The sequence below is a fragment of the Bos mutus genome, chromosome 4, assembly GCF_027580195.1.
Source record: "Bos mutus isolate GX-2022 chromosome 4, NWIPB_WYAK_1.1, whole genome shotgun sequence".
NCBI classification, from domain to species: domain Eukaryota; kingdom Metazoa; phylum Chordata; class Mammalia; order Artiodactyla; family Bovidae; genus Bos; species Bos mutus.
In genome coordinates, this window is record NC_091620.1 from 57003519 (window position 1) to 57028946 (window position 25428).

Below are 25428 nucleotides of genomic sequence, written 5' to 3' on the forward strand. Positions count from 1 at the left end.
TTTTGCTTTTGGCTGTTAAATTCCCATTTCTCACAGGCACTCAAATCAGGGTTTATAAATATGTGGTACCTATGCTGTCACTATCCCGCCTCTCATACCCACCATGGCAACTACCTCTAACTGAACAAAAAATTCTTTCCTCAGAGAGTCTACTCAACACTAAGTTCCGTGATTAATAAAGTATTAATAGAAACAGTCAATCATTATTAATAAAAGAGTGTATATGAAAGAAACTTGCTTACCATTTCTAATTCAATTGGGCAGAGACATGGGAAGAATGGACATCCAGACGTAAGGCAGGGAGGCCTGCATTTTTTAAAGGTCCAAATCTTAAGACTCCTCCCAGATTGCTTAAATTCTAATTTGTGGAGATGGGGGAAAGGCTTCAGTATTTTTCAAGCTTCACAAATAATTTCCAATATATTGACAAGCTTGAGGATGACTGCCATAAAGGGTCTGTGTTAGAAAAAGTCAAATACATCACAGATTTAAGAGCTGGGAGGATTACTGAATTACAACTCCTAGGAAGATAATGTTCTAGGGCAAGAGGGAGGTCCCTGAATCTGGACTCTGGTTAATACAGAGATACCAAGAGTGAAGATCCAAGGGGACAGGGCCAGAGATGTGAGCTGTGTCTATAAAGTTCAGCTGAAGAGCTGAACTTCATGACCTGATGCCAAATCTTAGAAATGGTTATTTCTTATTTTCATTTCTTTTTTTTTTTTTTTAGAAATGAGTAAGCACTAAAGCTTTAAGAGCAGTCAGTATCACAACTGAATGAGCTGAATTTTGCTACATTAAACTTTCTTTCAAGGTATTAAATTTGCATATGGGGGAGCCCATATACTTAAAAAAAATCAAGGAAATTACATTCTGCTGAATTTAAAAGAACATGCCTGCATAAACAGAATACTCCATAGTGCTACTATTTATTTGCAAGTTATTTTGACAACTCATTGTTTATTTAAAGTAATTAGAATTTGGGGTTAGATAAAGAGTATAGAAAGCATTGCTTTGAAAGCAGAGCCAATATCAATACTATCTGAATCTCTTACCTTTAATTATACTCCAATGACTCAAAATCTTGAGAGAGAAAGTCTTCAACTCTCAAGTTCATTCAGAATTTTAAAATTGCTCTCATGGGAGGACAGGAAGGATGAAAGAGTTTTCAAGACTTTCCTATACCTTAATGTCCTTTTTAACTTTGAATGTAAAAGCGTGTTTGTACTGACAGTACTATGAAATAAAGATCAATTCAAGTCTGTAATGAAGTTCAAAAGCACCTCCTCTTTTTTTGCACAGGTAACAATTTTATTGATTTAAATTAGAAACTTCTAGTTGTGGGGAAGGAGAACAGGCAGGCAAAAGAGAGAAAACAGGTGATCTGTGGACCACAGCTGATCCTGAACTGCTCCCTAATAGAGAGAGAAGACTGAGGATTTCTGGAGTCAAACAAAAGTAATGAAGTGGAAAATGAAGTTTTAAATTCACACACATCACTGAATTTATCTATTTTCTTTTAGGCAACGTAATTTTACAAAAGTAAATTCGATCTCACATGATTTCACTCTTTTTCAATCTTTGGACTGAAAAGAAAGGTCTAAGCCTGTCTATAGTATACAAGTTCAAAATACTTAAATGGTCCATACTACCTGTTCAGCACAGTGCAAGTGAGCTATATTAATGTCTGATTAAAAATTACCTTATCTGTTCTTGGTTAAAAAGCACATTATCTGTTCTTTGCTCCTTGCAAGTTCCACTGAAGCATGCTCCCTAAGAGACAAAGAAAGAACTCCGTAAAATTCAGTTCCCGATATAGGGACCCTCTAGCCTGTCCTGGTGGGATAAGTACTGTCAGGAATGAAGCGCCCGCTAGAGGCCAGTATTCCAGATAGTCCCTTCCTATCCATTAGAACAGCTTTTCTCAAGAATACTCCCTGCAGGAACAGCATAGCATTACCTGAGAACTAGTTAGAATGCAAACTCTGGGGTCCTATCTGGCTTACTACTTTTGAACTACTATAACAAGATACCACAAACTAGGTATCTTAAAAAGAACAGAAATTTATTTCTTACAGTTCTGGAGGCTAGAAGTCTAAGATCAAGGTGCCAGCTGATTCAGTATTTGGTTGGAGCCCACTTCCTAGTTCATAGATTGCCCCTTGTAGCTATAATCTCACATGGAGGAGGTAGCAAGGGAGTTTTCTTGGGCCTCTTTTATAAGGGCACTAATCCCATTTATGAGAGCTCCATCCTCATGACCTAATCACCCCAGGTGCCCCACCTTCTATTATTATCACCTTGGGAATTAGGGTTTTAACATATGAATTTTGGGGACACAAACATTCAGATGATAGCACCACCTTAGGCCAACCTTTGTTATGAGTAAGAAACCTTTGTGGTGAGGTGCAGTAGTCTGTTTTAACAAGCCCTCCAGGTGATTCTGATTCTCACACTATCTTTGAGAATTACTCTCCTCAAACATGTCAGAGAATGAAGGTGTTACTGTGTAAAAACTTATAGAGGCATGAATTAAGCTAACCTGTCTTGCCTCCTAGCAGATTAAAAAAAACAAAAACAAAAACTAAGTTGATGCTTGTATCAAACTAACACAAGGACTTATAATTTAGAAAATGTCATGAGGCCAAACTGTGGTTTAATGTATGAAAAAAAAGCTTTCAGCAACTCTGGAATTACCCTGAAAAAATGACTTTAAAGAATGATTGTGTCCCTTGACATAAACAGTAATGTAAGTGTATATAATGCCACAAACACGAGAAGAGTGTGGGAAACCTCAACAGCTATTCCACCACTGATGAAGAGGATTGAGTAGCTCCAAGGACCTTTACCCCTTCCCCTTTATTCAGGACTGCAATCTGCCATAGACCAGTTCGTGGGGTTATCTGACCACAGAATGAGGCTAAACATATGTACAGCTAAGAAGGAAATGAAAATAAGAATTAAAAAAAAAAAACACTTTCCATATTTTTCATGATCTTTTTTATTTAACATACATAGTACATGTAAACAACTGGCAAAAAATTCATAAAAATACAATTCCCCTATGCATTATCAATTTACTCTTGATACATTCTTTCATTTTCTCCTTAGTATCATTGTCCTATTTTAACACTACACTGTTTCTGCTAAGCAATTTTAAGAGGCTTATCTTTTTTAAGGAATACTGCCCCAACTTTTTTTTTTCCTTTCCTAATGTCATAGCAATAGCTATTTTTATCACTGCCTTGACCATCCTAACCTTCCTCACACTAAAGCAAAAATATTTTTAAATGCTAAAAATGCATAAAATACTGAGCTCTAATACTGTTTATCATGTATATCGAACCTACTACTACTCTGTGTTGCCATAAAAGATATTTATAACCTTCAGCACCGGCTGCTACAGATGTGACCAAGGCCGAGTGTGCAGTGTAGCCCAGGGCGTCTTTTCTAAACTGACTGGCCTAAAACATAATCATAGCTTGCTGGTGGAGCTAAATGAATAAATACTGCTATGAAAGGAGTCTTCTGAAAATAATAATTAAAAAAAAAACCCTAATTTAACTAGTTTTATCTTTTCCCAGCATATAAAACAGTTAAAACACCATTTTAACGTTTTTCCTATGTGGAATTTCAAATAATTACATGTAAACTTACTGGGAAGGGAATTATTTAAAGGTGGGAAAAATAGAGAATGACTTTAAAAGTAAAATTTAAAAAAGATAGTAAACGCTGGATGTACAAAACACATTTATGTGAGAAAGAATGGGAAATAAAACGGAGCACACACTTCTCCTCTCCCCACCCATGGTGGCTTTCATCCTCCCAGGCCTCAAGTGCCCACTTCCCATTTTTCTGCGTTGCTGCATCACTGCTTAAATTCTACTCCTAATCCAAACTCCCCAGATGCTTCCTTGTTTTCTAAAACTGGCTAAAGACCAAGACCAAGAAATAAGTCACCCAGTGAGCAAGAAAGAGGGAGAGGCACCTGAAGTCACTGACCATCTCGGCCAGAAGGAGGCTCCCTGGGAAAGACGGGCTCTGGGGCAGGCTCGGGGCTGCACGTGCCTCAGCCTGGGCTGTCTCGGCAGCTGTCTGTTCTAAGCAAGCTAGTGCTTCCCCCAGACCAGGCTTGTCCTTGGGCTCTGGAGAGAAGGCAGAAAGAGAACAGCTCTTCAGTGGCTTCCTGGAGCAGGCACCGGAAACCAGCCCTGAGGACTCAGGTCTCAAGGACAGTCCACAATGAGGTTAATCTGCCTGCAGTTAATAAAGAGAACACTGTGTAATTAAATGTGTAGTCTGCCAGAGTCATGGTTTGCTTAGAACGTTAAATCTTAAAACCATTTCTCAGAACTATGAGGGTTCAGTGTTTTGTAGAATCTCATTTCACACAAATTAACTTCTAAGAAGCAAAAATTCATACTAGGAATTTAAAGCAAGTTGGAAAAGTTTCAAGATACAAATAAACAGATAAGAAAAAAGTAAAGAGGAAGACTGAATATATTAGTTCCTCATACTGAAGTGATGGTTTTTGAAACCAAAATTATAACATAAGGTTTAAGGCTTCGTCTTATTAAAGACAGGCAATTTTAAAAGTAAAATATAAAAACTCCATTCACTTATCATTACTTATTTACTGTGTGACCAAAAAACTAGTCATATTTATGGTATCTTAATAATAAAAGAAAAATTACCATACACTACAGTCTTCCACTATAAATTATATCTACTCACATATACATTAGTTGCTAGATGCATCTGTGGTTGTTCAAAATAGCTTTTCTTAAACAATTATACATGAAAAATTTTAAGTGGTTTAAAGTTATTAAAATATAAACATTCGAATACTACTAAAAATGAGAAAAATACGCAATTGTCATTAAACTTTTTAAACCAAGAATAAGTAACTGATAAGCAATTAAATGAGTAAATAGCACTTATTTGACAAAGAATATTGAGAAAGAAACAGACAAGCCAACATACACTAATGCCATGTGGTTGGCAGTTGTAGGAATCTGGTCCTAAAGACTAGGTCCAAGAACTTGGATTTACAACGGGCAGGAAATGCTTTATTAACAAGAGCAACAGAGAACAAAGAGTGTGAAGAAGGGAAATAAATTATAGGTCTACACAGCAAATATCCATGTCTGCCCCAGCTATTCTTTCTGAAATTGATGACAGGGGCTGACATGACTGAGGAGCTTACAATAATCACTGAAATGTTCGAAAGACAAGAGCAAAAGGCAGAGAAAAAAGCAAGGGGCATCAATAGTCCACAAACTGTAAAATCAGCCCCTACACAGTTCAGAAGTGACTATATTTTCACATCACCTTGTTATGACCCATCATATTTTTTTATACAGGTAGCTTTGCTCACTTTAGGACAAATATTTAAGTCAAGTACAAGCATATACTCATTTGCATAGCAAATTTTAAGGGGTGCATTGATATAGTAACCAACTGATAAAGGTTTAAGTATTTTTACATTCAGACTGACCAAATAAGACGTTTTCTATTTGAAAACAGTTACCTACAAAAGTTTTGGGAATCTGAATTAAAAACAAGGCATGAGTTATTAGCAAAACATGGAAACCATTACTGGTGGAATTCTCTGTAGGCAGCAGTCACTCCTCTATGACTTCTAAGACTTTGTAAACACTGTTCTGGAATACAGTGGTGAAGTGAGGCTTGGACTCCTTTACTAAGAGGTTGCATAAGGGAGGTTTCCCAGCATTAGCAGGATCTTCCACATCCCAGATTTCAGGCATACTGCATCCAGGCCTAGAAAAATTAATGTGCAGATTAAAAAAAAAAACCACTGTACGTTACATAATGGAAGATAAAGGAACACATTTTCCATGTTCCTACCCTCATTTCTTTTTTCACTTAAAATAAGTTAGCTTTCTTTAAAAAAAAAAAAAAATCAAAAATACCCTATCATAGTTATTTTTATTTAAGCTACCATAAATCCTTTCTAGAACAAGGTGAACACAGCAAAGGTGACAATAAAGAAAGAAAAAGACATATAATATACGTGAATTCAGGTGGTGGGGTAAAAGACCTCAGTTGAATTCTGCCTCAGCTACTTACCAAAAATGTGGTCTTGGGTAGTTCACTCAATCTCACTCTCCACATAGGTAAAATGGGACAGACCCATGATGTAAGGGACTATGGGAGAGACAGCATCCAGCATGGTGCCCAGCACATAGTAAGAGGAATACTGATGCAGATTATATACTGCATATACTGATGCAGAAAATTATACAGGATACCTCCAAGAGATCCCAGTTTTGGTTCCATACCACCACAATAAAGCAAATATTACATTAAAGTGAGTAACCAAATTTTTGAGTTATATTGCCAAGTGCATGTAAACGTTATGTTTATGCTGAGTTCTTTTAAGTGTGCAATAGAATTACATATCCTAATTTAAAAATTCGTTAATGCTAAAAAGTATGTTAACCATCATCTGAGTCTTCAGTGATAAGGCTTCATAATATTTTTGCTGATGGAGGGTCTTGCCCCAATGTTGATGGCTACTGATCGATCAAGGTAATGGTTACAGATAGCCTGGGTGGCTATGGAAATTTCTTAAAATAAGACAATATAATGATGCTTGCCACCTTAATGGGCTCCTTCTTTCATGAACGATTTCTCTGTAGCACACAATGCTGTGTGATGGCATTTTACTCACAGTAGAATTTCTTTCAAAATTGGAATCAATATTCTCAAACCCTGTCACTGCTTTATCAACTAAATTTATGTAATATTCTAAATCCTTTGTTGTTATTTTAACAATCTTCACAGCATCTTCACCAGGAGTAGAGTCCATCTCAAAAAACCACGTGCTGTGCTCATCCATAAGAAGTAACTTCTTATCTGCTAGTTTCATCATGAGATGGTAGCAATTCAGTTACATCTTCAGGCCCCACTTCTAACCCTAACTGTCTTGCTACTTGCACCATATCTGCAGTCCCTTACTCCACCGCAGTCTTGAACCCCTCAAAGTCAAGCAGGAGGGGTGCAGTCAGCTTCTCCCAAGCTCCTGCTAACTCTGAGACTTTGACCTCTTCCCAGGAATCACAAATGCCCTTAATGGTATCTAGATGGGTGAATCCTTCCCAAAATGGTTTTCAACTGACTTTGCCCAGATCCAACAGAAGAATACTGGCTATGGCAGCTATACCCTTACAAAGTGTATTTCTTAAATTATAAGACATCGAAACAGAAATTACTTGAACTGTGGGGCTGCAGAATGGATGCTATGTTAGAAGGCATGAAAACAACGTTAATCTCATTGTACATTCATTCGAGCTTTGGGGTGACCGGGTGCATTGTCAATGAGCAGTTATATTTTGAAATGAATCTTTTTTCCCCAAGCAGGTCTTAACAGCTTATCATAGTCAGAAACCACATTGTAAGCAGTTGTGCTATCATCCAGGCTTGGAGCACCGGCAAAGTAGGTTTATCATAATTCAGTAGGGCCCTAGGGTTTTCAGAATGATAAATGCAGCACTGGCTTCAGCTTCAAGTCACCACCTGCTTTAGCCTCTAATAAGAGAGATCAAGCTCCAGGAGTTGGTTATGGACAGTGAAGCATGGCATGCTGCAGTCCATGGGGCTGCAAAGAATTGGACACAACTGCGCAACTGAACTAACTGAAGAGAGACAGCCTGTTCTTGGAAGATTTGAAGCCAGGTATTGACTTGTCCTCTCCAGCTATGGAAGTCCTAGATGGCATCTTCTTCCAATAGAAGGCTTTCATCATTGAAAATCTGTTGCTTAGTGTAGCCACCTTCAATAATGATTTCAGCTAGACCTGGATAATTTGCTGAAGCTTCTACATCAGCACTTGCTGCTTCATCTTGTACTCTGATATTATAGAGATGACTTTTTTCCTTAAACCTCATGAACCAACCTCTGCTGGTTTCAAACTTTACCACTGTGGCTTCCTCACCTTCTCAACCCTTACAAAACTAAAGAGAGTTATGGCCTTGCTCTAAATTAGTCTTTGGCTTAAGGGGATGTTGTGGCTGGTTTGATCTTTCATCCAGACCACTAAAACTTTCTCCATATTAGCAATAAGGGTGTTTCACTTTCTTATAATTCATGTATTAACTGGCGTAGCACTTTTCTTTCAAGAACATTTCCTTTGTATTCACTATGTGGCTAACTGTTTGGCACAAGAGGCCTAGCTTTTGACCCATCTTGGCCTTTGATATGCCTTCCTTACTAAATTTAGTCATTTATAACTTTTGTTTCAAAGTGAGAGACATGCAGCTCTTCTTTTCACTTGAACACTTAGAAGCCACTGAAAAATTATTAATTGGCCTATGTTTCAAAGAATAGGGAGGCACAAGGAGAAAGAGAGAGGGGAACAGCTGGTTGGTGGAACAGTCAGGACACATACAACATTCACTCATCAAGTTTGCCATCTTACATGGGTACAGTACAAGGTGCCCCAAAACAATTACAATAGTAACAGCAAAGATCACTGGTCACAGATCACCATGATAGATATAAAAATGAAAAAAGTTGAAATATTTTGAGAATTATCAAAATGTGACATGAAAGAGATGGGAATACCAGACCACCTGACGTGCCTCTTGAGAAATCTGTATGCAGGTCAGGAAGCAACAGTTAGAAGTGGACATGGAACAACAGACTGGTTCCAAATAGAAAAACGAGTACATCAAGACTGTATATTGTCACCCTGCTTATTTAACTTCTATGCAGAGTACATCATGAGAAACGCTGGGCTGGATGAAGCACAAGCTGGAATCAAGATTGCCGGGAGAAATATCAATAACATCAGATATGCAGATGACACCACCCTTATGGCAGAAAGTGAAGAAGAACTAAAGAGCCTCTTGATGAAAGTGAAAGAGGAGAGTGAAAAAGTTGGCTTAAAGCTCAACATTCAGAAAACTAAGATCATGGCATCTGGTCCCATCACTTCATGGCAAATAGATGGGGAAACAGTGGAAACAGTGGCTGAATTTATTTTGGGAGGCTCCAAAATCACTGCAGATGGTGACTGCAGCCATGAAATTAAAAGATGCTTACTCCTTGGAAGGAAAGTTATGACCAACCTAGACAGGATACTAAAAAGCAGAGACATTACTTTGTCAACAAAGGTCCATCTAGTCAAGGCTATGGTTTTTCCAGTAGACATGTATGGATGTGAGAGTTGGACTGTGAAGAAAGCTGAGCCAGAAGAACTGATGCTTTTGAACTGTGGTGTTGGAGAAGACTCTTGAGAGTCCCTTGGACTGCAAGGAGATCCAACCAGTCCAAGAAGATCAGTCCGGGTGTTCATTGGAAGGACTGATGTTGAAGCTGAAACTCCAATATTTTGGCCACCTGATGCGAAGAGCTGACTCATCTGAAAAGACCCTGATGCTGGGAAAGATTGAGGGCAGGCGGAGAAGGGGATGAGATGGTTGGATGGCATCACTGACTCAATGGACATGAGTTTGAGCAGACTCCGGCAGTTGGTGTTGGACAGGGAGGCCTGGCGTGCTGCAGTCCATGGCGTTGCAGAGTCAGACACGACTGAGTGACTAAACTGAATTGAACTGACATGGAGACACAAGGTGACCCTTTATTATTTACCAAATCCATTCTTACTTCCACTAAACAGTAACTGATATATTATTTTCAAATCTATTATATTACTGGTTTTATAATCACCAATGTATTAATAATAACTGATTCAGGAAAGTGTAAGAAGTGGATGAGTGGATGCAAGAACTACCTGGTGAAAGGTTTGATTATAAAGGACATTTGTCTCCTTAAAATGGCGAGAGCTGGGACATTCTTTAATCAAGTTATCAAACTTACCATCAGCAATAACAGAACAAAGTGACAGGTATCTCCAAAAGTAACATAATGGAAAGTACACAACACCATCTATGCAGTGTTCTTGCCAAATTTTGCCAGACTGAATTTAATAATGTGGAATAAGTTAGACAAATTCAAATGTGGGACATTCTTGCAAGACAACTGGCCTGGACTCTTCCAAATATCAATTAAAAACAAAAAAAGTGAAAGGGATTTCACAAATTTTACATTTTTAAAATGCTAAAAAACAGAAAAACCAAGGAAAAATTATAGAGATTTGACAACAGCTTGTGTTTTGTCATAGCTGCTTCACTTTTCTTTGTAAGAGAAAACACCATTTCCAACAAGTCCCTTTAATTACCAAGGGCAGCCCCATGACCCTGCTATTTACCACGAGGCAAGCACTAGACAGGAATGCACATGCTTTCTCCTTTTCCATAACATCTTTAATTTATTTTTTTTTAAACATCTTTAATTTAAAGGGAACCTTCACTCAAAAGATGTCAAAATATGAACCTATCAAAATAAATAAGTAGAAGCCACTATCACCTCCAATGCCCTTCCTCAGAGGTGCTTCTATAAACAATCCAGCATGCATTCTGTTCGACCTTTTTTATTCACGTTCAGACATACAAGCACACAAAAACATAGGCACAGACATTTATATTCACAGGTGCTCCCGGGCTGCTTTTACAAAACTGAGATTAACCTGGGACTCCTCACTTAGCAATAGAAAGTGGTCACTGTCCAATTTCATGAAGACCTACCTTATTCTTTTTCATAGGTGTAGTACTTTTATGTATTATTTAATCACTCTTTCATGGATAGATATCTTGTTTCTCATTTTTGTCATTATAAAACAATGCTGATATAAATAATTTTGTGCCTTTATCTTTCTATAAGCTAAGTTTTTAGAAGCAGTGCTATCACCATGTCAAAACGCTATTCAATTTTCACTATGCGTCTATCAAATTATCTTCCAAAAAGGTATTACCAGTGAGTGTTCCCACAAAAGAGTGTTCAGTGCACACTTTTCTTCACACCCTCGCTGATATGAGATTCTATTAACCTATGAAGATATGACTGGGCTTGGGTTTTCCATCTTTTAATTTTCTCACACATACCAAGGCCAAACTGTTACTACACTGCAGGCCAGTGATAGTAGAGAGTGAAACACACACGAAGCACCAGCTACTGAGTTCAACTGCTTTCAGGAAAAGACGAGACAAAGAGCCGCCTTTGTGAGCTCTAAGTGTAACATCTTTTAGTTCTTGTCTGAGTTTTCTAAAGTTTCCTGAGGCCAGTCAGCTATGTCTTTAAAACAGCATTAGTGAAAATCTCAGTAATTTTCTTCTGAATTGATGTTTTTTACTTTTATGTCAACTCTATTATGGGAATTAATGAGAAGGAGCAGAGAATTGAGAATAAAAAAGGAGCTAATTAAAAACTGAATCTATAACTTGTATTTGAGTATATTTTCCTACTTGTATTTGAACACAGGGAATCAAGTATTTCAAGAATAATCAAGCGCACAATTAAGCCACTCTGTAAATGAGAGCACATAATACAGTGCCCACTGTGGCAGATATCAGTTTAAGCTCCAGGTGGATTAGTGCCTCTTCCTTTTCTTCTCCTATACTAGTTCCCCATTTGCTCCCCCTGTTCGGGCATATTTTTCTTTTCCAATCACATACAACTGTCTTAGGCTGGCATGACAGAATTGGAGAGTGAGGGCCAAAGCAGTAAGGAAGGTTCCAATTCTGATTGACAGCTCTGGCCAGAAACTCAGTTCTTCCCACTGTGAAAGTAAGAGTACTGAATATTAGTCCTTCTTCCCTTTCCTCTTCTGAGCCCTCCATTTGCTTCTCTGTCAGAACAGAGAGCACAGCTGTGTTTTGTTTCAAGCTTTGAGCAGAGTGCACCTGCCTAAGACTTTCTGAGACTTACAATCCTGTAGAAGATGGAGAGTGTCGTTACTGAGGGGGAACCAGATAAGAGGAAGCCACTTCCTCTTTTTCCTCTCTCTCCACTCCTGCTGCCCAAACACAACAAGGGCAATCAGTGCAGCAGGGGAAATCCAGCACAAACCTCCACCCCACCCAACTCTCAGCCTTGTCCCTGGAGGTGAGCTCCAAATGAAGAGGATCAGAAGCCAGTTAATTCACTGCTGACTTTGTGCAGTGTCCAAGATTTATTGCCATACTTCCTAAATTTGTCTTTTGATCCTTTCTTGTGTACAAAAACCAGTGCTCTGCCCATCAGAATATGAGACTACTACAACTATGCAAATCTAAGGAGCTCTATCAACATCTTAGAATAAAGAACGCCAGCCTCTGCAATTTTCACATATTCAAATATGCATGGGTCTAGGGAAAAATGAAGACTCTTGAATCAAGGTTCATCATTTGTTTGGGGAAGAGAGCTCACAAAACAATTTTTATGTTCCAGTAACTTACAGGTGTTTCAGGTTGGCATCACTGAGTCAGAAAGTAAACCCTGAGACAGTAAAGACCCCAGTGCTGGCAGAAATCTGCCAAGAAACTGAGTCCTTCTGATTGTAAATGTCAGGCCAACATTCATTTATTACAATGTCTTCATCAAATTGTTATGAGAGATGCTTACAACTTTTTGTCCTAAATTTATATAACAAAGTTAAAGGTTATGTATATAAGTTTCATACATATCCTTATGTTCATAAAGACGTGGAGCATTTTCTCAATTATGATTCAGTAACATTTTCTGTAGATCTTGATTAAATTCCAGTCACTTGGGACATACTCACTGGAAAATCATTCAACAATAAACAATTATTTGAGTTTCCTTGTGGGCAACACTTGATAGATACTGCCTCAGAACTACTTTTACTCCTGAGTCAATATTTAATCATTTTATCTTAGCACCTTCGTGTATCACTGAAATACATGGTGAATGAGATTGATTAAGCCACAGATATAGCAATCTCCTGAAGATTTCTGTTTACTTAAAGAGTAATGAAAATTAAAAAAAAAAATAGTGTTCCATAAAATATCCTTGATTTCTGATAAAAACTACTTTCTATATTCCTTATGGGATGACGCTTCAGTATTTTAATAGTAAGCTATCATTTGCTTTCGGCTTCCCTGGTGGCTCAGAGGGTGAAGTGTCTGTCTACTATGCAGGAGACCTCAGTTTGATCCCTGGGTCAGGAAGATCCCCTGGAGAAGGATACAGCAACCCACTCCAGTACTCCTGCCTGGAAAATCCCATGGTCTGAGAAGCCTGGTAGGCTACAGTCCATGGGGTCGCAAACAGTCAGACGCAACTGAGCAACTTCACTTCATAACTTCACTTCACCCAAGTGCAACATTTCTAAATAGTCTACTTTGCTGCTGCTGCTGCTAAGTCGCTTCAGTAGTGTCCGACTCCGTGAGACCCCACAGACAGCAGCTCACGAGGCTCCCCCATCCCTGGGATTCTCCAGGCAAGAACACTGGAGTGGGTTGCCATTTTCTCCTCCAATGCATGAAAGTGAAAAGTCAAAGTGAAGTCGCTCAGTCGTGTCCGACTCCTAGCGACCCCATGGACTGCAGCCCACCTTTAGAATTCATATTTGCTTTGAAATCTTACCAACTCTTATTGCTCTAATGTGCTTAGTGAACTTCTCTGTGGAAATAGAAAAAATTTAAAATATAAACCCAGGAGAATAGGGGTTGCTGTAATGTTAATCATTTGCCCACTCAAATAAGACACAAACAGTAAGACAGAAGCTTCACTCTAAGTCAGAAGTTCCCCAACCTTTTTGGCACCAGGGACCAGTTTCACGGAAGATAATTGTTCCAAAGAAGCGGGGCAGAGGAAGGCTTCAGGATTATTCAAGTGCATTACACTTATTGTGCACTTTATTTCTATTATTACAAAGCTCCAACTCAGATCATCAGGCGTTAGACCCAGATGTTGGGGGATCCCTGCTCTAAGGTGAATTTGGGAGAGGGTCCCCTCTATCCCAGGACATAAGTTGTAGAGATGTGGAACAGATAAAGCTGCTGGACTTCATTACAGTGAGATTCTCCACTACTTGGCTTCAACTCTACAAGTCTTTTGAAAGAAAATACATCCAACTTTAGAGTTTTTTAAAAAAACACCAAAGACAAGTGTGAACAATTTGGGAAATTATCAATAAGTGCACATACAAAGGAAATGTGCACATGCAGATCATTACAAATTAAAAAGATATTTATAATGATTTGAAAAGAAAAAAACTCCAAATAATTATTAGAAAGGTTTTTTGGCTTATACTTTGCTAAATATTATGTATGTTTCACACATACAACTAGTAAAGCACTTTCCATGAGACTGAATTAACTTTAATGTCCTATGAATATAAAGTACTGTTGCTGAGTACTCACTTGGATCTTCTTATACACCACGATTCTTCCAGAATGTAGTAATTCACTTGTAACTTTATCAGTTCTCGCTTCACTTCTTCAGCTGCTTTCCGACTATACATCGAATATACTATTTTCGTTCTGGCTCTGTCAAGAAAATTAATTGGGCAGAAGATTTTCAAGATCAAAAGAATGCAATCAACCTATTTGGACAGAAGTACTGAATGGAACTAGAAGAAAGACTCTATAGAAAAATCAGGTCAAGAGGACATTCTTCACAAGAGCTCCTGGCTCAGGGGCACTGGGGAGGTCAACCAAAAAAAGGCACAAGCAGCACAAGAGTACTGAGAGAAGAAGTTCAGTTTAATGAATCTTTTCATCGCCAAACTCAGTCTTTTGGCTTGTTTGATTGCTTGATTTAAATTTCCCATCACTCTATCACAGATACGAGTACGAGCTACACAAAGACAACTACAGGACTACTTTAAAGGTTTGTTGTTAACTTTAAAGGTACGACAGTCCTAACTTTGATAACCAACAATTAGTATTAAATGGCTCTCCATTTTATTCATAATTAAAACAAAAAACTAAGTTTATTCAACACAGTTGCTCCAGAAATTAGTTTGCTAAAATTGATTTTTTAATGAAAAAGCTTTTTTATTTATAAAAGGTATGGCCCACTGTTACATAAAATATTAATAAGATCACCAATCACTTAGGAAATGACTAGCTGACCAACCTAGAAATTAAATGAAAATTTAATCTTTTTCCTTTTCAGAGAGAACATGGGCTTCCCTGGTGGCTCAGACAGTAAAGAATCTGCCTGCAATGTTGGGAGACCCAGGTTCAATCCCCGGTTTGGGAAGATCCCCTGGAGAAGGAAATGGCAACCCACTTCAATATTCTTGCCTGGAGAATTCCATGGACAGAGGAGCCTAGTGGGCTACAGTCCACGGGGTCACAAAGAGTTGGACATGACTGAGCGACAAACATTTTCAAAGAGAACACAACATTCTAACTTATGAAAAAATAGTAGGAAAAAAAAAAAACATGATCATTTCAGTAGAACTATATTGGTGAAAATTAGAGAATAAAAAATAAAACCTCTCCTTGAATTAGATTCCATTTCAACTGACTCCTCAAAATTCAAGAAAAATATCCTATGAGAAAACCTTAATAAAAACTATAGGCTAATGAATTTTCTGGAGGAACTTAAAGGTGATGATAACTAATAAGGACCTGGGTGTTTTGGAGCCCTGTATAACACAGACACTGTGTGATTTCTTTATGCTGCCAAGGAGAGAAGAGAACCCCAAAGACTGCAGCTTTATTGTCCTATGGGGCCTTAACAGTTTGCACTGAACTTAACCATGTTATCTCAGTATTCTTTGTCCCCAGCCTCTATATACTCCAGTTCGCCATATCCTTTTTGAAACACTTCTTGTTATGCTGCTGGTTCCCTCACTCATTTTCTATTTGTATGAAAAACTTGTTTTCAACAATGTGATAATTGTGTACTAACCTTAAACCCGCATCTTCATAATGTGGATGATTCACAACGGGCCGAAGTGCGGAGAGTTTAACACTTGCCATTGTGGGCATGGCACCCGCAAACACTGCATCTGCAAAGCAGGAGCAAAGGGCTTAGGAAGACCCCTGGGGGACGTGACAAGGAGTCCCCCTCTGGTCAGCTCCGTTACTTCCCAGGTAAAAAAGCTGAGGCCTGAATCGTGACATAAAGATTCAGTAACAGAACCAGAATGAATTGGGTAGCTGATAAAATGGTGGTCAGCAACCAAGTCTGGATAAAATATTTTCCTTGCAAGACAAAGCCTCATCACTGAAGATCTCTGTTTCTTTTGGTTGTTTGTTTTTAGTGTCTTTTCCTGATTCTAAGAAGAAGTAACACATTGACTAGAGAAGTTTTACAGCACCAAGGAATTCTGAAAGATGATTTGATATTCAGTTCAGTTGCTCAGTCATGTCCGACTTTCCGACCCCATGAATTGCAGAACGCCAGGCCTCCCTTATGACAACAAAAAGTTCCCTTTGGATACATGAATCAAGTATCATATTCCTTGAGTTCATTTCAAGAAGGAATGTGAAGGACTGAGATTAAAAATTAATCAGGAAAATAAGCATACCATAAATCATTTTAAACTGTGCCATGCAAAACTTTGGATATATTTTTTAAAAAATTAGAATTTATGGAAAACAGAGAAATAAATTATTAAGAAAATACTTACAACATTTCTTTAGCAAATTTCATAAGCAAGATTAACATCTCTCTCTTTCTAGATAATCGAGAAACAGGGTTTCTTAGAAAGATTAAAACCACTGGAAGTAACTAAGTTGAAGGTTATGCACTTGTATATAAAACCATAGGGAAAACCACAGCTAAATAATAAGACTTTTTTTTACCCGGTTTAGTACTATATTTAATCCATTCTATAAGTTCTTCTTGTGGCAAATTGCTGAATTCCCCTACAATATTCCACTGGGTTTGTAAATTTGCAGAACCTTGTATTGACATTGCTGCTAACACAGCAAAAACAACAGCACCAGGATGCACTTTGCAAAAGAGCCATCCAAATAGCTGAAATCAAATAAAGAACACATTGACAATGGTTAGTACAAGCAGCCTGCATCCTGAAATAAGCAAAAGTTCTTCCCAGAGAAGAATACAGTCTCTGCTAGCATCCCAGATACAGGACTAATAATTCGAAGGAAAAGTTCCAGAAACAATAACCTGAGGGGTCGAAAGAATTCTACCATTAGCTTTATATAGGTGGGACATGGTTTAAGAAATTCTTCTCTTAATTTGCTCTCTCTACTTCCAGGTTCCAGTAAGGTCAGGCCTACCTAAATAATTTGCCAAACTCAGTGCAAAATAAAAACATGGGTTCCTTGACTGACAATTTTTAAGACGTTCAAAGCAGCGAAATAGCTATGCATCAATCTCGGTGCAGAGTCCTTCTGAGTGTGGGCCCCTGTGCGATCACTGCTTTCTGTCAATATCTACATAGTTACCATTCATGAATTTAGCCCGCACTGAATGAGTGTTTGTTGTATGCCTAGGACCATTTTAGAAGTTAAAAGGATAAATGATCTGCTGTGGCCCTTAACCTTTGGAAAGATTATAACAAAACCATGAAGAACTTTAATTATAACAATTTAAAGAACTTTGGGCAATTCAATATTATTTTAGAGCCACTTAATAACAAAGGCTGGGGTAAAATTATCACAGCATCTATAATACCGACATAACAATCATCTCACCTGTCTTGAGCAGATCAAGGAAGCCATAACACACATGTGTGGTGTCAAGAAGAGCTTTAGTCTCATAATTAAAACACCAAGGACTGTATATGCTAGCAGTTGCAATGCGTGATAAACCAGCTGAAAGACAGAGAACATATTTTTTACTCCTAATATGTGTGAAGTTTAAGAATATATTGTTAAATTGGTGAATATACTAGAAAAGAGTACTTTTTCTTAGAAACAATATTTTGATTTCTGAAATAAACAAGTCTTAAAATTCACTTTCAAACTTCTCCATTTTATTAGAGGGCTAAAATTATAAAATCCTTAAGGCAAGTGGACCTATAATTCCACTCAGAATCAAGTCTGGGGTTAATAAAGCCCACACTTCTGAACCAGGTGGAAATATGAAATACAGTATCATCAACTATAGTCACCATGCCATTGCTAAGAAAGAGGATCCTAAAAGTCTTCATCACAAGAAAAAAATTTTTAGTAACTATGTATAGTAAGAATTTTAACTAGATTTACTGTGGTGATCAATCCACAAGGTATGCAAATTCAAATCAGTATGCTGTACATCTGAAACTAGCATTATATGTCAATTATCCCTTATTTAAAAAGAAACAGGCTGAATCACCAGGAAATGGGAACAGCAGCCAGTCACATCTCTGAGGCCTCTCTGGGCAAGGTGAGCAGAGAGGAAAATGATCTCCAATCATGTCAAAGATACTCTGCAACAGTGCCTAAATGGACCCCAGCAGTGAACTGCTATTACCTTGATGATGATCAGAACAGACCAAGTGAGTTTCCTAGCTACCTACTTTAACAAATGAATGGTCATATTTGCAGTATTCTCATAAAAATGCATACAGGCCTATTTAAAGTGAGAAAATGAATAGAAAGAAAAGTCCAAATATATACAAACATTAAAACAAGGCACACTTTGGTAATATTAAGTCTTTACCTCTCCATGATCAAACTGGTGTTTTCTGAAATGAAAAAAGAAATACTACCATTGAATCACCACTGAAGCACTTCAATCATGTGCATTTTTACCTGACAAATATGAGTTTTACAACTTCTATAATATTCCCTCAGGACACATACATGTAAACCAAAATAACTAAAAGTTATAAACCAAACAGATGCTACAGTCTTTTAAAACAATTTATTTTGCACATCCCACATATCTGACTACATGGGTATTTTTAGGCCAACAAGACTTGCTGGCTGCCATGTATCACATACCTCACAAGTAATATCCTGACAAAGCAGGGAGCCCTCACAGTCCCATAGCCCTACTTCCTGTCCCCAGCGGTCCCTTGGCTCCCACATAAACTATAACTGCCACAGAGACAATATAGGAAGCCACACACAAGACTTTTTCACAGCAGCAGTTCTGAAACAAAAAATAGTCACAAAATGCCACCTTTAGTTTTGCTTGATGTTAATTTCCTAAGAAAGGATACATCTTTATAGGCCTATCCCCCCCCACATCTCACTCTGGTCCCCTTCCCAGCACCCCAACCCTGTGTTGAGTCTCATCACAGCACTGAGAGCAAATTTCAAAAATGGGAATCCAGATATGCCATTCTTAAGACTTTCTAGTTGGTTATGGGTTTGCTTTTTTTTGGTAATTACACATAGTCTTCTTTAGATGGTCCCCATCTTTCACCCTTGAAATTCACCTTCTACCATGTTCCCTCTTGACCAACTGTGCTCCGTCACACTAGACTCATTTTACGCCTTAAAACATCAGACAGCTCCTTTGACTCCCATATTCAGTGCCTCCCACCTTGATCACTCACACTCCATTTCCCTGTTTTATCTTCTCATAGAAAATAAAATGTTCACTTATAGGTTTACTTGAGTATCCTCTGACTCCCCCTACTGAAATGAACCCTTCAGGAGGACAGGGTACAAATCCATCCGTTCACTCAATTTCACTGAACACTGAAGACACAGCAATAAATAAGATGGGGTGGGGGGGAAACTGTGCCCCAGAGTTTACATATAAGTTGAAGGAGACAAACAGAAGCAAATAAGCAAACATTACATGGCAATAAATACCATGCAGAAAAAAGGAAACCAGGGAAAAGATGCAGGAAGTACTGGATGTCCACGGTGGTATAAATTTATCTGTGTGGTCACCAACTGAGTGAACTCTTAGCAGAGCCTTGAGGACCTGAGAATTGGAGCCTGAGGATCCCCGGTGGAAGAGCACTTCAGGCAGAGAGAACAAACATGACAAAGCCCCATGGTAGCAGAGAAGGAAATGGCAATCCACTCCAGTATTCTTGCCTGGAGAATCCCATGGACGGAGGAGCCTGGTGGGCTACAGTCCATGGGGTCACAAAGAGTCAGACACGACTGAGCAACTTCACTCACTCACTAACTCATGGCAGCCGGCTCCTTGGCAGGCTGACAGTAAAGACGGCATGATTAGAGAAGAGGGAGCCAGAAGGAAAATGAGCTGAAGAAGATCCAGCAGAAGTGTGCTGACAGGGAAGCACATTCAGAGGCTCAGTACTGCGTTCACAGAATTTGAGATTCTCACCAGACACCCAAATAGAGATGACAAACACTGAGTCTATGTATAAATCTTAAGTTCAAGGGAGAAGTCTGGATCAGAGATACAAATATACAACTTGATAACACATGCCTTCTCTATGCTAAACACTGAAATATTTCAAGACCTAAGACCTAGAACAATGCCTAGCAAATACAGTTCAATTCTTTTTTTTTTTTGAATGAATGAACAAATGATTCAATTAACCCCTAATCTAGGTAATCTGGGTAGCATAGTATCTGATTGGACGATTTGGTTTCAAAAATACTGATGTACTAGCAAAGAGTAAATATATTAGGCAAATGAAGGAAGTGAATGGGTCCTCCTTTATTCTTCTTTCATTCCAAGTACAAATTATCCATTACCATTTATTAAGCACCTAGAATGTTAATATGACCATTACATTAATGTTAATATGACCATTAATATGACCATTACATTAACTCTGATCTTACAACTATTTATTATCCCAACTGACAGCTAAGGAAAGCAAGTCACAGAGCTAGTAAGCAGCAAAGCCAGGTCTATATATTGACTGGTTTCAGAATCAATACATTTTCTACCTCATCATACTGTCTTTATCCTCCTTTAACCCCTAGGTCCCTGAATAAAGGAGACACTCGTGCTCACATCTTGAGAATTAAAATGTGTATCCTACCCCTCCCCTTTTTATATTGGCATATGACTTTGGTACTTAATGCAAAATGAAATGTCAATGTGCCTTTCTCCTTTCCAAAAAGCTCTGATCCTACCTAGATTGAGAGCCCCATGAAGCTCAGTGTTTTTCTAAAATTATTTCTATAGTTGAGTTATTATTGAAAAGACTCTCTTGTTTCTGTGAAAAGTTCTACCTTTCTCTTCCAGATGCATACTATAGTTATAACCTTTAGCCCTTTTCTGAGCTCTTAAAAATTTTTCATCTCAATCGAAAATAAATTTTGGCTTTATGTACTAGAAGCTTTTTCCTTTTTCCCAGCCCTCAAAGGTGTCGGGTAGAAGCAAGGGTACAGTTACAATAAATTGCTTCTAAATGAGAACCAGAGTGCATGCAATAATTTATCACTGCAGAGGTTAAAGAACAATACATAAGGCTGTGTTATAAAAGAAAATATACAGACACACAAATTCAACAATCTCTACTGCCCCCCAAAAAACTCACAAAAGAATGAAACTAGAATTAAAACTTCTTTTACTCCATCCTCTAATCCTATCCCCTACTAATAATTATGTTTTATCTTTCCACATCCCTATGTACAAATAAACATATAAAATCTTCATATTTAAAATAAAAGTATAATCATCCTTTATATGTTTTATAATTTTCAATTCAAAGATGTATGATGAAATATCCATAAAGAATTCTACTTTCTGACTGGCTCATAATTAAACCAATCCTGTACTACCGAATACTTTGGCTGTTTTCACTTTCACATTTACACACCACCACAGTGGGCATCTCTGTACCATCACCTCTGCATTTCTATGAGCGTTTCTAGGGGACACATTTGCATCGGTGAAACTGCTGGGTTAAAGGACAGGCCCACCATATGTTTTGCTTTACTGCCCTACCACCCTTTCAAGCACTGGGTATTAATTTTTACAAACCTGGCAAGTAAAAAGGTTTCCACATTATCATGGGACTGAGCATTTTTTTCATGTATCTATTTACTCATGCATAAGCCTTTATCACTCAACTACTATTCTTTCCTCATATGCCAGGCACTGCATATAAACTGCTGAACTGAACAGAAATGGCCATCCCCCCTTTCAGGAGATACAGGCAACAACACTGCAGTTTGTAAACACATGGTGAAAAATGCTGAGAGAAAGAAAAAGGGTGTGACAGTGGAGAATAACAAGCAAGGAGACAAGGGATCTACTCAGAGATGATAGGCAGAAAAGGCTTCTTACAGGAGGTGACATTTAGGCAAAGATTAGAGAAGTGAGTCATGCCAAGACAGGCTGTGGGAAGCAGGGGGCACAATTACGGGCTTAGGGCACAACCACTGCAAGGGCAGGAAACTGATTTTCCTGGTCAAAGAGCGCAAAAGAGATTCGTGGGACATGAGTGTAGTGGGAAAGCGAAAATGGGAATGTGTTTTCTCAGCTGCCTGTGTGTACCTTTCACTCATTTTTCAAATGGGTTTTTAGCATTTTTCTTGTTAATTTATAGAAGTTCTTTATGTGTGATGGTCATTACTACCTTGTTATGATGTGCAAATATTTCCCCCAAGTTGTATTTGCTTTGAATAATGCTTATGGTATTTTACCATAGAATTTATCTGGTCAACCATATCAACCTTTCCTTCTACCTTATCGGTTTTATGCCATTCTTAACAAGGCCTCTAACTCTAACATTATGATAAACTCTTGGTTTATTTGGGAGTTTCATTTTTCTCTATATTTAAATCTTTGATCTATCTGGAATTTATTTTATGTAAAAAGTGAGGTATGATCCACTTTTACATTTCCCTCTTCTTCTGTCAAAAGGCTGTCCATTGGTCCTAAAACCATCAACAGAGTAATTTGCTTTACCTGCCAAACTGAAGCACAAAGCTGTGTCCTTCAAGTAGAAATACGTGTAGGGCTACTGTCAGAGCATACTGGATGGGGCTTAGAGACAAGTAAGTGATGTGCTTAGCTCTGCTCAGAGAGGGAATAAGGATAAAAGCAGAGAAGGGGGATGGCAACAACTGAAACATCAGTTATCAAATGTTGCGTGCACAACACATAACTATAAAATTAATACCCTGTAAATACCTACTTAATAAACTGGAGGAAGTAACAAAGTCATTAATGCCATATTTACCTTATATGTGTCTGCTGTTTAGTTAAGACAACCCACATGTCACTAATAACCTGCAAATAGATTTTTAAACACTTTATAACAGCTGTATTGGAAAAAAAATTCAAGTAACATTTTCTAGACTTTCAAACTTTTACTTACTTTAAAATACAGAAGTATGGAGATAAGAAGTAACTCAGAAATAGTAATTATGACAACAGAATCTTACATTTGTATATGTACTTAAGCATATCTATAATCAACCCTGTTCAGATAGGTTTTATTATCATGTTATAAATGAGCAACAGGCTCAGAAGGATTGAATGATCTTCCTGAAGGTGGACAACAACTAAGAAGGGTCTTGAAACCTGACCTTTCAGCTTCTAATTCACCTTTACTGAATTCCACCACATTCAGGTTCTTGGTAGTGCCTCTACTTAACTATACACTATACAGGAATAATAACTATGATGTCCAAACAGGAGGGTAAAGGGGCCATCTGATTCTCACTCTTCCCTTGCTTTTTAATGGAGATGATGTGAGGCCAGTAACAACCTCTCCGACCTTCCAATTTTGCATTTGCCAAAATGGTAATAATAGTATCTGTACCCTAGAATGTTACTGAAGAACCAACTGAAATAAGGTATGTGAAATAGTTAGAGAGATTATAAATATATGATGTGAATAATAATTACAATACAGAATATTCCACAAATACATGACATTGTACTAACATAGAAATAATAGCTCTGAATTAGAAAACCTTTAGGGTCTATCATTTATTTTTCAATTACAGACTAATCCCAAGTCATTCACTTAAAACATTTGTAGTTATAAAGTTCACTAACTCTTAAGAAGAAAAAAGAATATCATACCACTCTTTGCTAAAGATTAGAACTTCCTTGGCCTGATTTATATCTGGACTTAAGATTTCATTATCAAAGCTAAGTTGGGAGTCTATTTCATTGAGTTTAGTAAAACATTGTTAATATTCTATTTTTCCTTTTGATTAATAATAAACTCTATCCAGAATTTAATGAATACTACACAAATGACTTAGAAAGGCATATGTTAAATATTTTAATAAAATGTTACATAAAAGTTAAAAGTGAGTCAATAATAATTTACATAAGCAGAAACAATTGTATGTGGGTCAACATGATCTCTCTGATCCTATCTTTCAAAATACATGACTATCAAAATGTAAGTGTCCTTTTCTTAGGTTTACTTTATGTTGGTAACTAGCACAATATTTTTTAAGATTTATAAATATTCATCAAAGGTTATTAGTAAGAAAATACAGAGTGTGCTTCAATAAATCTATGTAAGTATTGTGTTAGATTAACATGTAGCCTAGTACATGTAACTACTATGAAGAAATAAGAACATGTTTTATTATGAGAAAGTACTCATAAGGTAAAGAATAGACTTACCTTTCTAATGATTACAATAAACACAACAAGAACTACTGGAAGCAATAATGTCTTTGTATACCTCAAGGGAGTCTGAAATTCAAAGAAGTATTTCATTAGAGAAGAATGTTATTTCAAATGAAACTGCCAATCATGAACCAAGTGAGTTTTAAAACATGTTAAGAAACTTATGCATTCACCAATCTACCCACTGATTCCCATCATAAAAATGGAGATACATTTTCATAGAAATGAACTTCCCCAAAATGCTGAGTTGAAAACACTAACAGATACAGTTCCCAAACACTTGTAGTGTAAAACGCAACTAGAAAGATTACTATTCACTTTTGCACAGTACTGTTCTAACTAGAGAGCCCAATATTCAATGAGGGTCAGCAGAATGGCATGAGCTTTACTGTGCATTTTATCTGGAATAAAAATCTTTTTTTTTTTTTTTTTAAACTAAAAAAGCCCTACACATTGCAATCCTATACACCTCTCAATAATTTGAGATCACAGTCTCAAACAATTCTCGGCCTGAAATTTCTAAATTGCAATCGATTTGCTCGTTATCAACACATTCCATCACAAAAGTAATCTTTTATCATTACATGAAATTATGCATGCTTTCCTCAATATGTTTATAAACAGAAGGCTAGATTCAACCATATTAAAAATACTGGTACATTTTAATTCTACAAAACATAAGGTAAGTAGCATTTTCTGATTTCTCTCTCCTTAGTCCAATTTTCTCACTTTCTATTCTGTATTAGACAAGCAATTTTGATAATTTATAATAACTATTTTATTATTTCAAAAATTAGACATTTGCTAATAATAACAATAAATATAAGAAAAGTAGTAAGATTGTTTTCTTTAAAAAGGAAGTATTTAAAAAATTGTGTTAAAAATACTTAACAAAGTTTAATAGAGCTCAAACAATTTTAACATTATATTCCAAAAGTTTATTAGTGTGAAGTAAGTCAGAAAGAGAAAAACAAATATCATATATTAATGTATATATGTGCAATCTAGAAAAATGGTATCTAAAAACCCATTTGTAGAGCAGAAATAGAGATGGAGATGTCCAGAACAGACATGTGGACACAGGGGTGCAAGGAAGGGGGAGCAGGGTGAGTTAGGAGATTAGGATTGATGTAATACACCACTATGTATAAAACAGATAGCTGG

General features: G+C 37.4%; 1 protein-coding gene and 1 long non-coding RNA gene across 3 annotated transcripts in view; both read right to left on the reverse strand.

Annotated features, from left to right (window-relative positions):
- LOC138987622 (uncharacterized) overlaps window positions 1–2597 on the reverse strand; it is a 96449-nt gene extending 93852 nt beyond the window's left edge. Inside the window, exon 1 of the long non-coding RNA XR_011464006.1 lies at window positions 1703–2597. This is a non-coding gene — a long non-coding RNA (uncharacterized lncRNA). The remainder of the gene's footprint in view (window positions 1–1702) is intronic.
- A 386-nt stretch (window positions 2598–2983) lies between these two features.
- Window positions 2984–25428, reverse strand: part of DPY19L1 (dpy-19 like C-mannosyltransferase 1) — a 92881-nt gene continuing 70436 nt past the window's right edge. The window contains exons 15-23 of one of the 2 annotated variants that reach the window (XM_070369520.1): window positions 24259–24330; window positions 22850–22899; window positions 18436–18460; window positions 17487–17606; window positions 16629–16803; window positions 15730–15829; window positions 14229–14354; window positions 5600–5781; window positions 2984–4257 (exon numbers count right to left, since the gene is read on the reverse strand). In XM_070369520.1, coding sequence (XP_070225621.1) covers window positions 5625–5781; window positions 14229–14354; window positions 15730–15829; window positions 16629–16803; window positions 17487–17606; window positions 18436–18460; window positions 22850–22899; window positions 24259–24330 — 825 coding nt within the window. In that variant the 3' untranslated portion in view covers window positions 2984–4257; window positions 5600–5624. Of the gene's footprint in view, window positions 5782–14228; window positions 14355–15729; window positions 15830–16628; window positions 16804–17486; window positions 17607–18435; window positions 18461–22849; window positions 22900–24258; window positions 24331–25428 lie in introns of both variants that reach the window. The other variant, XM_070369519.1, reaches the window with a different exon arrangement.